This window comes from Piliocolobus tephrosceles, chromosome 16 (genome assembly GCF_002776525.5).
Source record: "Piliocolobus tephrosceles isolate RC106 chromosome 16, ASM277652v3, whole genome shotgun sequence".
In the NCBI taxonomy this organism is placed as follows: Eukaryota; Metazoa; Chordata; class Mammalia; order Primates; family Cercopithecidae; genus Piliocolobus; species Piliocolobus tephrosceles.
In genome coordinates this window covers 23,149,689-23,164,353 of record NC_045449.1, presented here as the reverse complement: position 1 = coordinate 23,164,353, position 14,665 = coordinate 23,149,689, and the positions used below count along the sequence as shown (strand labels likewise).

General features: G+C 47.1%; 2 protein-coding genes across 3 annotated transcripts in view; both read left to right on the top strand.

The window, feature by feature from the left end:
* KIAA0100 (KIAA0100 ortholog) overlaps positions 1 to 9,591 on the top strand; it is a 33,338-nt gene extending 23,747 nt beyond the window's left edge. For both annotated transcript variants that reach the window (XM_023183899.3, XM_023183898.2), the window contains exons 27-39: positions 2,589 to 2,688; positions 2,917 to 3,099; positions 3,452 to 3,573; positions 4,066 to 4,221; positions 4,306 to 4,427; positions 5,120 to 5,300; positions 6,732 to 6,818; positions 7,051 to 7,161; positions 7,297 to 7,432; positions 7,541 to 7,671; positions 7,853 to 7,954; positions 8,248 to 8,382; positions 8,798 to 9,591. In XM_023183899.3, the coding sequence (XP_023039667.2) occupies positions 2,589 to 2,688; positions 2,917 to 3,099; positions 3,452 to 3,573; positions 4,066 to 4,221; positions 4,306 to 4,427; positions 5,120 to 5,300; positions 6,732 to 6,818; positions 7,051 to 7,161; positions 7,297 to 7,432; positions 7,541 to 7,671; positions 7,853 to 7,954; positions 8,248 to 8,382; positions 8,798 to 8,980 (1,749 nt within the window). In that variant the 3' untranslated portion in view covers positions 8,981 to 9,591. The remainder of the gene's footprint in view (positions 1 to 2,588; positions 2,689 to 2,916; positions 3,100 to 3,451; positions 3,574 to 4,065; positions 4,222 to 4,305; positions 4,428 to 5,119; positions 5,301 to 6,731; positions 6,819 to 7,050; positions 7,162 to 7,296; positions 7,433 to 7,540; positions 7,672 to 7,852; positions 7,955 to 8,247; positions 8,383 to 8,797) is intronic.
* A 116-nt stretch (positions 9,592 to 9,707) lies between these two features.
* On the top strand, positions 9,708 to 14,435 carry RSKR (ribosomal protein S6 kinase related). The gene is made up of 12 exons (XM_023183900.2): positions 9,708 to 9,921; positions 10,320 to 10,565; positions 10,660 to 10,743; positions 10,864 to 10,932; positions 11,315 to 11,384; positions 11,636 to 11,740; positions 12,229 to 12,269; positions 12,518 to 12,545; positions 12,652 to 12,741; positions 12,827 to 12,915; positions 13,052 to 13,162; positions 13,611 to 14,435. Exons 1-12 carry the CDS (start codon positions 9,745 to 9,747, stop codon positions 13,830 to 13,832), a joined length of 1,332 nt encoding a protein of 443 aa, XP_023039668.1. The 5' UTR covers positions 9,708 to 9,744; the 3' UTR covers positions 13,833 to 14,435.
* Positions 14,436 to 14,665: the final 230 nt, after the last annotated feature.

Genomic DNA, 14,665 nt, shown 5'->3' with positions numbered 1-14,665 from the left:
ATAGCCGGGCGCGGTGGCTCAAGTAGTCTGTAATCCCAGCACTTTGGGAGGCCGAGATGGGCGGATCACGAGGTCAGGAGATCGAGACCATCCTGGCCAAAACGGTGAAACCCTGTCTCGACTAAAAAAATACAAAACCTAGCCGGGCGAGGTGGCGGGCACCTGTAGTCCCAGCTACTCGGGAGGCTGAGGCAGGAGAATGGCGTGAATCCAGGAGGCGGAGCTTGCAGTGAGCTGAGATCCGGCCGCTGCACTCCAGCCTGGGCGACAGAGCGAGACTCCGTCTCAAAAAAAAAAAAAAAAGTATATATATATAATATATGTAATATGAAATATATATATATATATAAATAATCAGGTGGAAAGTACTCTTTTTTTTTTTTTAAGTCAGTATGTGTGGAGAGGTCTTAAGTGTGTGGCAAGATAATGTGGTTTTGTTTGTTTGTTTTTTGAGACAGAGTCTTGCTCTGTAGCTCAGGCTGGAGTGCAGTGGCATGAACTCGGCTCACTGCAACCTCTGCCTCCCGGGTTCAAGGCATTTTCCTGCCTCAGCCTCCTGAGTAGCTGGGATTACAGGCGCGCCCCACCATGACGGCCTAATTTTTGTATCTTTAGTAGAGACAGGGTTTCACCATGTTGGCTAGGCTGGTCTTGAGCTCCTGACCTCTTGATCCGCCCGCCTCAGCCTCCCAAAGTGTTGGAATTACAGGCTTATGCCCCACCCAGCCAAGATAATGTTTTTGTTAGATGGTGAGATTGTGAGCAGTTGGCAGAAATAAGGGAAGGAGCCTGTCTTTGCATTGCATGGTTGTTAATTTGCTTTTCAGCTTCTTGGTAAAACTGAACTAGATTATATTTTACCCTGTAACTTCTCTCTATTGGTTATGAGATATGCCTAGTCATTCTTGTGCATTATTACTTATTTAACAGGTGTTAAGTGCCCACATTGTCTTGGGCATGGCACACCCCCAAATGAGTTACAGGATCTAGCTGTATCTGATAAGGACCACAGTGATAAATCCATTTGCAGTTCTTAGTGGGGATAAAACTGATCCCTCTTCTCACCTCCCTGGCTGATGCTGCTTATATCAAGGACATTAGGGCTTAGTCCAGGAAACCTCAAGTGTAATAAGAGGTAATGAGCATTTAGATCAGATGTCAGGCTGAGCGCGGTGGCTCACGCCTATAATCCCAGCACTTTGGGAGGCTGAGGCAAGTGGATCATGAGGTCAGGAGTTCAAGACTACCCTGGCCAAGATGGTGAAACCCCGTCTCTACTAAAAATACAAAAATTAACCGGGCGTGGTGGCGGGCGCCTATAATTCCAGCTACTTGGGAGGCTGAGGCAGAGAATTGCTTGAACCCAGGAGGTGGAGGTTGCAGTGAGCTGAGATCGCACCACTGCACTCCAGCCTGGGCAACAGAGCAAGACTCCGTCTCAAAAAAAAAAGATCAGATGTCAAGCCAAGTAAGGGACTGGTTGTTGGTAGTATGAGAAGTCATGCTGATATATAAGAGCTGTGGTTCATTCAAGCAAGCAGTGCTCTTTATCAGTAGTCTTAGGAGGTAAGCACAGTTGTTAACTACCCATGCTATTGGATCTTTCTGGCATTTTCTGCGCCTCTGCTGCTTTTAGGCATGCCTTCTTTTGCGTGTGAACTCTTCCCCCCTGCCCCCCACCCCCCTCAGGCTGTGATACTAGCGTTAGAGTGGAACGTCTTTGGTTTAGGTACGAGGGACTGTGGTCTGGCCTTTCCTATATTTTTTTGAGGTTTGACAGATCCACCATCTGCTGTGGTCTTCCCATCTCACTCATTCTGTTATTCACTCTGACTTCAGCTTGGCAGAGTGAATAAAAATAATTAAATTCCCTTCCCCCATGGCAGCGTTGTCAGAATGGTTATCTGTCTGAAGATAGAAAACAGCAAGAACACAAATGGAACAAATACCAAAATGGGAGGGAAAGTAAGTTTTTTTGTTTTTTTGTTTTTGAGACGGAGTCTCGCTCTGTCACCCAGGCTGGAGTGCAGTGGCCGGATCTCAGCTCACTGCAAGCTCTGCCCCCCGGGTTCATGCCATTCTCCTGCCTCAGCCTCCCGAGTAGCTGGGACTACAGGTGCCCGCCACCTCGCCCGGCTAGTTTTTTGTATTTTCAGTAGAGACGGGGTTTCACCATGTTCGCCGGGATGGTGTCGATCTCCTGACCTCGTGATCCGCCCGCCTCGGCCTCCCAAAGTGCTGGGATTACAGGCTTGAGCCACCGCGCCCGGCCAGTAATTTTTTTTTAATGAGATATTTTGCCCAAGACATGATTAGATTTGAACCTTGCTCATTGTTTTTCTGGCTCAAGACCTGCGGGCCTGGCAAAGTGTGCATGTAACGCAGTTGGGTTGGAGAATTTGGGTAAACTGGGGCAAGAGAATGAGACAAGTATGTCCTCTATCCTGGGAGATGGTTCAAGCTATTCCATGCAGTGGAGATCTAGATAGTAAGTGTAACTACTTGAAATATGGAGATCTGTCACCCAGTTGTCCAGGACAAGCCACTGTTTCCCCAGGAGCTAAAGTTGCCTGCATCTCTGTCTTCAGGTGAAGAATATCGAGGAGCACCGGCAGCGTAGTTTGGACTCTGTGCAGGAGCTGATGGAGAGTGGGCAGGCAGTGGGCGGCATGGTTACCACAACCACAGGTCAGCCCTCCCCCTCCTCTGCATCAAATGATTAGGAACGGATGTGCATCCCAAAGGGACCTCATTTCCCTTCCTGTTTTTAACGTCAATGTATGCTGTAGTAGGACCATTTTGTGCTAGGCTAGGTTGAAAGCGGTGTTTCTGGAGTTTCCGAGACATAGCTGGGAGGCTCTCACATTACCTTTATTGAGAATGTCTTTTTCTTATCTCTTTCCCACCTCTTCCCAGATTGGAACCAGCCAGCTGAGGCACAACAAGCCCAGCAAGTCCAGCGGATCATTTCGCGTTGCAGCTGCCGAATGTACTATATTAGTTACAGCCATGACATTGATCCTGAACTAGCAACTCAGATTAAGCCACCTGAAGTTCTTGAGAACCAGGAAAAGGAAGATCTCCTAAAGAAGCAAGAAGGTATTCAGGGCTTGAAAGGCTTTTAGGAGAGGATTAGGGAAATTGGTAAAGTAGTTATTTCCTTGGTGATTCTGAGACAGTAGAGTTATTAAAAATCCACTGTGCACTGGCATTAATATTTCACTTTGCTTTTTGTAGGTTCTGCTATGAGAAAATAGCCTCTATTCTTAGAGGGAGCTGGGATGAATGGGCATTGTTTATGATTCTGAAATAAACATGTTTCTGCCCATGAGCACCTCTCACCCTTTCTGTGGGGTTGACTAGTAGGGTGGTTCCAAATGTGGGTTAAGAGATGGAGTAGATATTTAGGTAGAAACTTGAGCTTTTTATTTAGCTGCTAACAATTATCTAGGGGCTGTGGATACCTTCACCCTTATCCACCATGAGCTGGAAATTTCCACCAACCCAGCTCAGTATGCCATGATCCTGGACATTGTCAACAACCTGCTGCTCCACGTAGAACCTAAGCGGAAGGTGAGCATGGGCCCTTGTAGAATGCTGGTTAGCCTCACAGGAACACCCAGACTTTGTGTTTTATTTGGGCTTCTGTAAGAAAAGCCATGCTTCACACTGAAAAAGGGCCTTGTGGTTGATACATTCTTTTAGTCAGCAGTGACCATTGAAATTCCACTTATTTAAGAAAGGCCTGAATGTCTCTCAGACTGTAGAGCTTGTTTGCCTGATTGTTTTCTCCTAGTTATTTCTCTACTCAGTCACCTGGACACCTCTAAAAACATTTACTATTCCCTGCTTCCACCTCCATCCCCATCCTGTTGGGCCTGACTTATTGTGAAATCCACATTGCCAAATTTTCTGCATTGACCTACTACTGTTGCTATTAACAGTGACAGATAAAGGTTAGCTTTCTAGAAGAGACCCCCCATTTCTTTCTCCTTTCTCTATTTCACTTTACTACAAGACTTGTCTACTTAAAAATTGTATTCATTTCCCTTTCCATTCCTTTAGGAGCATAGTGAGAAGAAGCAACGGGTCAGGTTCCAGCTTGAGATCTCTAGCAATCCAGAGGAGCAACGCAGCAGCATACTGCATTTGCAGGAGGCTGTGCGGCAGCATGTGGCCCAAATACGGCAGCTTGAGAAGCAGATGTATTCTATCATGAAGGTAGTCGCTCCAGATAGATAGTTCGAGGACCAGGAAGTCTCCTAGAACGAGGGTAATCTCTCAGTTTCTATCCTGGTTCCCTAGTCTTTGCAGGATGATAGCAAGAATGAGAATCTGCTTGACCTGAACCAGAAGCTTCAGTTGCAGCTAAACCAGGAGAAGGCCAACCTGCAGCTGGAAAGTGAAGAACTGAATATCCTCATCAGGTGCCCCAGCATTCTTTCCTTGCCCTTTTCCAGTGCCCCAGCTACAGGCAGTTCTCTTTCTTGAGGTCTAGTGTGCATTATCAAAGGCGGATGTAGGAGTAGGTTCAGACATCTCTTCCTGAATAAGAAAATGGGTAGTTGGGAAGGATCACTTTTTTTTTTTTTTTTTTTTTAGAGACAAGGTGGTCTCACTATTTTGACCAGGCTGGTCTGGAACTCCTGGGCTCAAGCAGTCCTTCTGCCTTGGCCTCCCAAAGTGCTGGGATTACCACACCCAGCTGAAAGATCACTGTGGTGGCCTTGATACTATGCATCTGAACTGAAAAGATTTTTTTTTTTAATGAACCTGACATAGATATATGAAAATATCTTGAAGTTGATCAGCATACAATTGCAGATAAAATTGTAGGAATTATTAGTGGGAAGACACTATTTTATCAAGAAACTATAGAGCTGAAAGTTGGGATTTGTGCTTCTATGACCTAGAATGTCAGCAGCAATAAATTCAGTAAAAAAAATTTACTGAATTTACTGGGTAAATTTACTGGGTTAAAATTTACTGGGTTAGACTGGCTAACCCAGAATAGGTTAATTTCTGAGTTTACCTCCTGCATCATTCTAGAGCATTCTATCCCACCCCCTACCCATGTGCTATTTCCCTTACTGGCTTTGGCTCCCCTGTCCACTTACAGGTGTTTTAAGGATTTCCAACTGCAGCGGGCTAACAAGATGGAGCTGCGAAAGCAGCAAGAAGATGTGAGTGTGGTCCGTCGCACTGAGTTTTACTTTGCTCAGGCACGGTGGCGCCTGACAGAGGAAGATGGACAGCTGGGAATTGCTGAATTAGAACTGCAGAGGTTCCTCTACAGCAAGGTATCTAGGGTATATGGTCACACAAAGGCAGCTGTATTGAGAAACATTGACCTAGCTTAGGAGTCTAACTCATAAAAGAGAAATAAAAAGGGGCTAATTATTATATGATTATTAATGATAGTATGATTGGAAACATGAGCAGAGCTTCCTTTGACACATCTGTTTATAATGAATGATACACATACAGCTCTGATGCCATAGGGGAAAGTAACAATAAACAAAGAAATAAAATATTTTTAAAAAATTGATACAGGCCATGTGTGGTGGTTCATGCCTGTAATCCCATAACTCTGGGAGGCTGAGGTGGGAGGATTGCTTAAAGTCAGGAGTTCAACAAAAATTTTAAAAATTAGCTGGGCATCGTGGTACATACCTGTGGCCCCAGCTACTTGGTAGGCTAAGGCAGGAGGATTGCTTGAGCCCTGGAGTTCGAGCCTGCAGTGAGCTGTGATCACACCACTGCACTCCAGCCTGGGCAACAGAGTGAGACCCTGTCTCTGCAAAAGAAAATAATAATTAAAAACATATATGATAGGCCGGGCATGGTGGCTCACACCTATAATCCCAGCACTCTGGAAGGCCGAGGCAGGTGCATCACCTGAGGTCAGGAGTTGAAGACCAGCCAACACGATGAAACCCCATCTCTACTAATAATACAAAAATTAGCCAGGCGTGGTGGTGCACCCCTGTGGTCCCAGCTACTCGGGAGGCTGAGGCAGGAGAATCATTTGAACCTGGGAGGTGGATGTTGCAGTGAGCCAAGATCATGCCACTGCACTTCAGCTTGGTGACAGAGCGAGACTCCATCTTAAAAAAAAAAAAAGAAAGTTAGTTGGGTATGGTGGTGTGTGCCTGTAATTCCAGCTACTCAGGAGGCTAAAGCAGGAGAATCGCTTGAACCCAGGAGATGGATGTTGCAGTGAGCCAAGATTGTGCCACTGCACTTCAGCCTGGGCAACAGAGTGAGACCCTGTCTCAAAAAAAATAAAATGAGATACAGATACAGATGAGTTTGATCAAATGCTTCTCTTGTTGAGTAAGAAGATGATCCCTAGAAGTATGGTCCAGAGGCAAATAATCTTTCATGTCCAGCTTGGACTAGAATATTCTAATACTGACATTCAGCTTTTCTGCCATTGATGTAAGGCAGTATTATGTATTACTTTCTCCTACAAGGGGCATTTGGAAATGAATTAGAACATGTTTTAATGTCACAATGGCTAGATAGTACTATCAGCATTTAGTGTCCTGGACAATAGTGCCCATGAGACACCCTGGATTAAAGAGTTTTGACTGTATGAGTTTGAAGGAGATACCAAGGTTGGGATTAGGCATATGTAGAGCCTGAAAACAAACTGGATACAAAGCAGTTGTCTAGTAGACTTCTGAGAAAGGTTTATTATAGTAGATGGGGCAAAACTGTCTTTATAGGTGAATAAATCTGATGACACAGCAGAACATCTTCTGGAGTTGGGCTGGTTTACTATGAACAACCTCCTCCCCAATGCTGTCTATAAGGCAAGTCTTTTTTCCCCATTCCTAGTCCATTTGCATATTTTTAGCACAGGGCATTTATAACGGCCGTTCAATATAAATCCACTATGGAAAACAATGTGGTGATCTGAGAGGGTGAAAGCTTGCCCAGCTTAGCAGTACCATTGCTTCTCCTCTCATTCTGCAGAGGATTTGGGGATTGCTTTATGGCAGGAAGGACATTGGGTTGGGCTGTTGTTTACTCTCTATCCTACAGGTAGTACTGCGGCCCCAGAGCTCCTGCCAGTCTGGGCGACAGCTAGCTCTCCGCCTCTTCAGCAAAGTTCGGCCCCCTGTTGGGGGTATCTCTGTTAAGGAGCATTTTGAGGTTAGTAAGCAGTCCCTTGGGGACCTGGGAACAAAGGACATTCAAAAGCCAGCTGTGTGTTACACGATATTAGGAGTAGGTAAACTGATGATGGTGTCTGAGCTTAATTACTTATTGAATCTTTCTCCTTTTAAGGTAAATGTGGTGCCTCTCACCATCCAGCTGACACACCAGTTCTTCCATAGAATGATGGGCTTTTTCTTTCCTGGCCGAAGTGTGGAAGATGATGAAGTTGGTGATGAAGAGGATAAGTCCAAACTGGTGACTACTGGTGAGAACTTTTATGGTAGAGCCCCAGAAGAATAGGGTAGCAGCTCCAAAGACAGCTGAGACTTCAGAATGAGGATGAGTGACAGCTGGTGCACTTGCTTTTCCATAGGAATACCAGTGGTGAAGCCTCGGCAGCTGATTGCAACAGATGATGCAGTACCACTGGGCCCTGGGAAGGGTGTGGCACAGGGTTTGACTCGGAGTTCTGGGGTCAGAAGGTCATTTCGCAAATCTCCAGAGGTACCAAACATGCCCCTGATGATAGAAAAATGGGAGAGTCCTGAGGTCCTATTTGGTGTGGTTTGGGATTTCTTCGGTTTCCTCTGAGTCCATTCTAGGGATAAAAGAAGAGGGAGATGTTTGGGGTCCTGAGTTTCTTCTGATGGATTCAGGGCTCATACTCCTTCCCTGCCTTTCTTAGCACCCTGTGGATGACATTGACAAGATGAAAGAGCGAGCTGCCATGAACAACTCCTTCATCTACATAAAGATTCCACAAGTTCCACTGTGTGTCAGCTACAAGGTCTGCACCTTTCAAGTACTTTGTAGAACAGGGTGAGCAGGGAACCAGATAAGATCAGAGATTCTAGACAGGGAGACAGGTAGGTTGTGTGTGACGCTGAGCTGTGGGTGATATATCTGTTCCTTCTGCTCCCCTCAAGAGTCAGCACCATTACGAGACTGAGATTAAGGGGAAACCAGTATCTATAGGTTACTATTGTAGGCCTTGCGCTCAAGTGACTGGCTTGGACTCAAAATGGCAGCTGATGTATTCCCCACCCCTCTTTTTTCTTTCCCCTCCCCCTCCTCTTACAGGGTGAGAAGAACAGTGTGGACTGGGGTGACCTTAACCTGGTGCTGCCCTGTTTGGAGTACCACAACAACACATGGACATGGCTAGACTTTGCCATGGCTGTCAAAAGGGACAGCCGCAAAGCCCTGGTTGCCCAGGTATCCCGCCAGGGCTAATGGCTGTTTGGTTAACGGGGCTGGCAGGCAGATCCTCTTTTCGAGAGCCTTTCATTTTAGAATCCATGAATATATCCTTGGGAAAGGGCAGGTGCATGAGGTGAGCGACTTCTATGCCTGCCCTCTCCATGACCTCACTCAGATTATTAAATTCAGTGTTTACTGAGTGTTTCGTATATCACCATTGATTTTAGGGAACTGAGAGCTAACACAACCTAAAATTTAGAAGGGGTTATAATTAGACTGTAAGCTTCTTGAAAGCAGAGACCATTGTATGTGAATTGCCCCATTGTGCCTTGGATGTGTTTAATAAATCTTTATTGTCTTGTTTCATTTTGATTTATTCTGCCTGCCCACTAATGTTTACCTTTTCCTTTACTCCTCTCCAATCTGCCAGGTAATCAAAGAGAAGCTAAGACTGAAGCCTGCAACAGGCTCTGAGGTCCGGGGAAAGCTAGAAACTAAATCGGACCTGAACATGCAACAGCAGGAAGAGGAGGAGAAAGCCCGGCTCCTCATTGGTTTAAGCATGGGCGACAAGAACCCTGGCAAGAAGTCCATCTTTGGCAGGCGCAAATGATTTGGCGATTCGAGTGGCTGCAGTACAGGATCTGACTCTGGCTTAGGCTCCAGGGACTTGTGGGGTGGGAGGGGCTTCCCTTTATCCACCAGGATTTGTGGGTGTCAGAGCCCGTAGGCATTGCTGTTCACCACCTGCCCTGTTCACTGCAGGGCATGGTGGACAGTAATGCTGAGTTCCATCTCACGCTGATCAGGTTCAGGGCCAGAGAGACAACAAGAGAGCAAGACCCAGGGAACGGGCCCAGGGCAGGACCCTATTCCTTGGGGTTAAGTGAAAGGGTAGGGGGATAGTCCTGATCAAGTGTGATAAATTTTTATAAACATATATATTATATATATTTCTAAGTGTAACTGTCCTCCCTCTGTGCCAGGAAACAGGGGAGGGGGCTGATCCTCTGATCCTCACTCCACTGCCATGTATGAAAGAGGTGTTGGTGTTCTGAGCGGCGATCAACTCCTCCCCAGTCTCTGTGCTAAGTTCACTTGGGAGGATGGCAGTAGGAGCCAGGGCTGGCCATGGGTCCCCTACCCTTCCCCCTAGGATATGCCCTGGAGAATGGCAAAATGATTTAAAGAGAAAAAAAAAAAAAAATTTAAATTTGATGCTCATTTTTTGTGTGTGTGTTGAGTGCCTGCATTCAATCTGTATCCCTCCCTCATCAACCCAAGACATCCTGCAGCTGCCACTCTGAGGGTGGCCCCTTCTTCTCTGCCCTGAAGCTGTATCACAGAAATTTCTAGTCCTAGTGTGACTCTGGCCCCATGCTGATGGGTTTCTGCACACTGGAAGAGGCGGGGCTCATGTCATGCAGCATCAGGGAGAGGAATTGCTTATGTAACTGGGACAGCAGATTTAGCAGAGAGAGGAGGCAGAGGCTGGGGATGGGAGCAGTAAACTGTCGGCAGGGGCAACACACCCGGTTGACTGTTCCTCACAAGGTAGGCTGTGGGGCTCTGGCAGCCTACTGAGGGGAGGAGAGGGAGACATGGGCTTGAGGCCTGGGAAGTTCCTGGTTAGGAGCATGGCAGTGATTACCCAATGTGGGGGTGGGGCAGGGAGGCTGTACTATGAAAGCATCACAGCCCAATACTGAGGTGCAGGCTATATTCTTAATGTATCATGGTGAAAATGTCCAACAGTTATTTTCCTAGAGGATTTGAATTGTGTCCAGGAAATCCAGGGCTTAGCACAAAGCAAGGGTAATGGGAATTTTGCCTTATGCTCAAAAATGTACCTCTAAGGGTTGAGACTTAAGGGGAGGGAGTGCCTAGTAAGATGGGTGGAACCTGCTATGCCTCAGGAGCAGAAAGTTTAGAGTGGCTCCCTTGGTTCTCAGCAGGGTGGCAACATCCGGGGTCCCTGGGCCCGAGGCTGGAAGAGCCTCTGGTCAGATGTGGGAACCATCAGGTCAGATCTGGAAGAACTCTGGGAACTACGGGGGCATCACTATCTGCACCAGGAGTCCCTAAAGCCAGCCCCACTACTGAAGCCTCTGCCAGAGTGGCCAGTGCCTCAGTTCATCAACCTCTTTCTACCAGAGTTTCCCATTAGGCCCACTAGGGGGCAGCAGCAGCAGCTGAAGGTAAGTCAGTGGAATCCCTGAGTGGGGTCTCAGTCTTTGGGAGAAGTTGGAAATGACCAGTCTCAACTGGCCTGTTCTCCATTTCTCTGTACAGATTTTAGGCCTTGTGGCTAAAGGCTCCTTTGGAACTGTCCTCAAGGTGCTAGACTGCACCCAGAAAGCTATATTTGCAGTGAAGGTAGGGGCTTAGGTACCATATTCTCTAGTGTCTGTTTCCAATCTTGATTCCAGAGAGGTTGGGAGGAGTAAACAATTCAATAGCACTATCCTCTGAGTCATCACTACTCTCCTTTTATAGGTGGTGCCCAAGGTAAAGGTCCTACAGAGGGACACTGTGAGGCAGTGCAAAGAGGAGGTTAGCATCCAGGTATGCACAGAGTCCTAGAAAGGATTGTGGGAGGAGCTAGGCCACAGGTAGGGAAAGTACCTTTCTTGACCACCTTCTTTTCCTGGTTCTGCCTCCTCCATCTGCTTCAGCCTAGTTTGACACTAAAGTAGATCCTGGGAAAAGTATCTGTCAGCTCTCAACACAGTTTTCCTACCAGGGAAATCTCTTAAGCATGTCCCAGTGTATTCCTTAGTATTTGCTGGTTCTAGGATTACCAGATAGTTCCAATTATTGAGTTCCTCTGAACTGAGAGATGAGGCAGCAGTTCCCCCTCTGCGCATCTGGGTAAAACCTGATTTCTGGCTGCCTTTATTCTCAATGACTATGTTCCTCCCTAACTTCCTGTTTTCTTTGTCCCTAGCGACAGATCAACCATCCCTTTGTACACAGCTTGGGGGACAGCTGGCAGGGAAAACGGCACCTTTTCATTAGTGAGTGACTGGACTCTCTCCTCATCCCCCAGGGTCCTTGTGCTATATCCCCACCTGAGATTACCTCTTTGGCTTGTTCTGCCTTTGCTCTGTCCCCCTTCTCATGGTACCTCTCTATCCTAAAGGGAGGGGGAACAGCAGGTGGTATCATTTTGGGCAGGAGGCCTACAATGCCTTGAGCCCAGGCATTGCAGCTCCCAAACATTGCCTAGACTTCTGGCAATGTATGTAGCTCCACACTGGCTTTGCAGTGTGTAGCTACTGCAGCACAGATCTGTACTCCCTTTGGTCGGCTGTTGGCTGCTTTCCTGAGGCTTCCATCCGTCTCTTTGCTGCCGAGTTGGTCCTGGTACTGTGTAAGTGAAACAGTGGTAAAGGAAATGGGGAGGGAAGACTTAAGTTGGGAAGAAGGAGAGTAAAGAATATTAATAGGCCGGGCGTGGTGGCTCAAGCCTGTAATCCCAGCACTTTGGGAGGCCGAGACGGGCGGATCACGAGGTCAGGAGATCGAGACTATCCTGGCTAACATGTTGAAACCCTGTCTCTACTAAAAAAATACAAAAAAATATAGCCGGGCGTGGTGGCGGGCGCCTGTAGTCCCAGCTACTCCGGAGGCTGAGGCAGGAGAATGGCGTAAACCCGGGAGGCAGAGCTTGCAGTGAGCTGAGGTCCGGCCACTGCACTCCAGCCTGGGCGACAGAGCGAGACTCCGTCTCAAAAAAAAAAAGAAAAGAATTAATAATAATAATGGAGGTCAAAGAATAGGAGAGGGATGGGATGAGGGCTACTAGGGAAACTGGAAAGGACAGAAAAGCTGCAGCACGCCCATACTTGTTATCCACAGGTTATCTCCATGACTTGGGCATCATGCACCGAGATGTGAAGGTAGAGTTAAGTGCTTTTTTCCCTTTGTCTGAGAAAGAGTCTCAATAAGAAGTCCCAATAAGTCCAAGAAGTTAGGGAGCAGAGAACTATAGACATTGGGGCCCCCATGGGTGCCAAGGATTTGGGCAAGGGCTCTCTGAGTATAGATTTGAGTGCTGAGTAGGGCATAACCTTCAGCTGGGGTGTATACATGATGAAAGAGAGTTGAAAGGAAGAGGAAGAATTACTTCTTACCTGTGATCTTTCAGATGGAGAATATTCTTCTAGATGAACGAGGTAAGTATTTTTCCTTCCCTAGCTCCAGGATGAGAGGTACTTTGGGAATAAATCATGGCTGACAAGGGGTGGAACAGCGGTGCAGTTGCCTTACCTTCTTTCATAGGCCATCTGAAACTGACAGACTTCGGTCTGTCCCGCCACCTGCCCCAGGGAGCTCGAGCCTACACTATCTGTGGCACTCTTCAGTACATGGGTGAGAGAGGTTAAAGCTGATGGGTAAGCATTGGGCAGGAGGATAGCTAAAGGATGTCAGTGACAAGTGTCTTTGAAATCTGTAGCCCCAGAGGTCCTAAGTGGAGGACCTTACAACCATGCCGCTGATTGGTGGTCCCTGGGTGTCTTGCTTTTCTCTCTGGCAACGGGAAAGGTGAGAGAATACTAGTTTTGGGCAGAGAAGAGCTTTGCCTTGTGGTGGGAAGAAGGAAGACCTTAGGAAATCTTGTCTTATTCCTACTAAGGAAGGAACCCCTACCCCCACCCCCACTCCTTACCTCTTAACTCAGTTTCCAGTGGCTGCAGAGAGAGATCATGTGGCCATGTTGGCAAGTGTGACCCACAGTGACTCTGAGATCCCAGCTTCTCTTAACCAGGGCCTCTCACTCCTGCTTCATGAGGTAAGGATGAGCACTGCTTTCCTTCTTGGCTACCAAACCATTCATGCTCTCCTGCCTTCATTAAAGTGATGTTTCCCCATTCCTCTCATTAATTTTTTTTGGGGGGCTCCAACTTTTACTTAACTACCTAACTACTTGCATCTAAGCTATACTGAGTCACATTCCTAAGTTCCTGGTCCCCCAAATCTCCTCCCCATCTAGAACAGAGAGGTCCCTTCTGAGAGAGTGGAGCACTGTACACTCATCTGAAAACTCAACAAGTACAGCTCCTTATTCCCACCTTTGCCCCAAATTAGCCTCTATTTCTCCCTCTTTTACAAATCATCTACTCTTCAGGGTTCTTATTCCTACCCTCCACAGCTCCACAAACTTCTGTCTTCTTTTCCATCCTTTCTGTTCAGGCCTTTCCTGTCCTAGTCATCATCCTTCATGCTCTATTTTCCTTCAGCTCTTATGCCAGAACCCACTCCATCGTCTACGTTATCTGCATCACTTCCAGGTCCACCCTTTCTTTCGGGGTGTGGCCTTTGACCCAGAGCTCCTACAGAAGCAGCCAGTGAACTTTGTCACGGAGACACAAGCTACGCAGCCCAGTTCAGCAGAGACCATGCCCTTCGACGACTTTGACTGTGATCTGGAGTCCTTCCTGCTCTACCGTATCCCTGCTTGAGCCTCTCTACTGTAAATTGGGGCCTGGTTGGGAGCCTGAAGATCTCCATCACTGCCCACTCAGTATGACCACCTTGATAATCCAGTTTGTTTTTATTTTGTAGCCTCTTACCATTCTGTTCTCCTAGGCTTTAGACCAGAGTTCCAACCTTGAACATTCTGCTACTGGCAGCCACAGCTGGCCCTATTCCTTCCCTATCATACAACCTACCTCTCAATTCAACATCTCAGATCAGGGTGGTGACCTTTTCCTTTTCTTTACTTCTCCAGTGCTCTTACCCTCAGGCTGTCAGCCAGGGCTGCTTCCGCTTGTTTCCTTTCTTGAGCAATAATAATACTTCATGGGTTCCCAGGGTGCTATTGATGTGTTTAATAGGCTTGTCAGAAGCAATATGAATTTTTTTTTTTTTTTTTTTTGAGACAGAGTCTCACTGTGTTGCCCAGGCTGGAGTGCAGTGGCACAATCTCAGTTCACTGCAACCTCCGCCTCCCGGGTTCAAGTGATTTTCATGCCCCATCCTCCCGAGTAGCTGGGATTACAGGTGCACACCATTATGCCCAGCTAATTTTTGTATTTTTTAGTAGAGACAGGGCTTCACCATGTTGGCCAGGCTGATCTCAAACTCCTGACCTCAAGTGATCGGCCTGCCTCGGCCTCCCAAAGTGCTGGAATTACAGGTGTGAACCACTGCACCAGGCCCCCCCCCTTTTTTTTTTTTTGAGATAGGGTCTCACTCTTGTCACCCAGGTTGGAGTGCAGTGGCACGATCTCAGCTCACTGCAATCTTCACAGGCATGAGCCTCCACACCCAGCCTGTGAATTTTTCAAAAGTC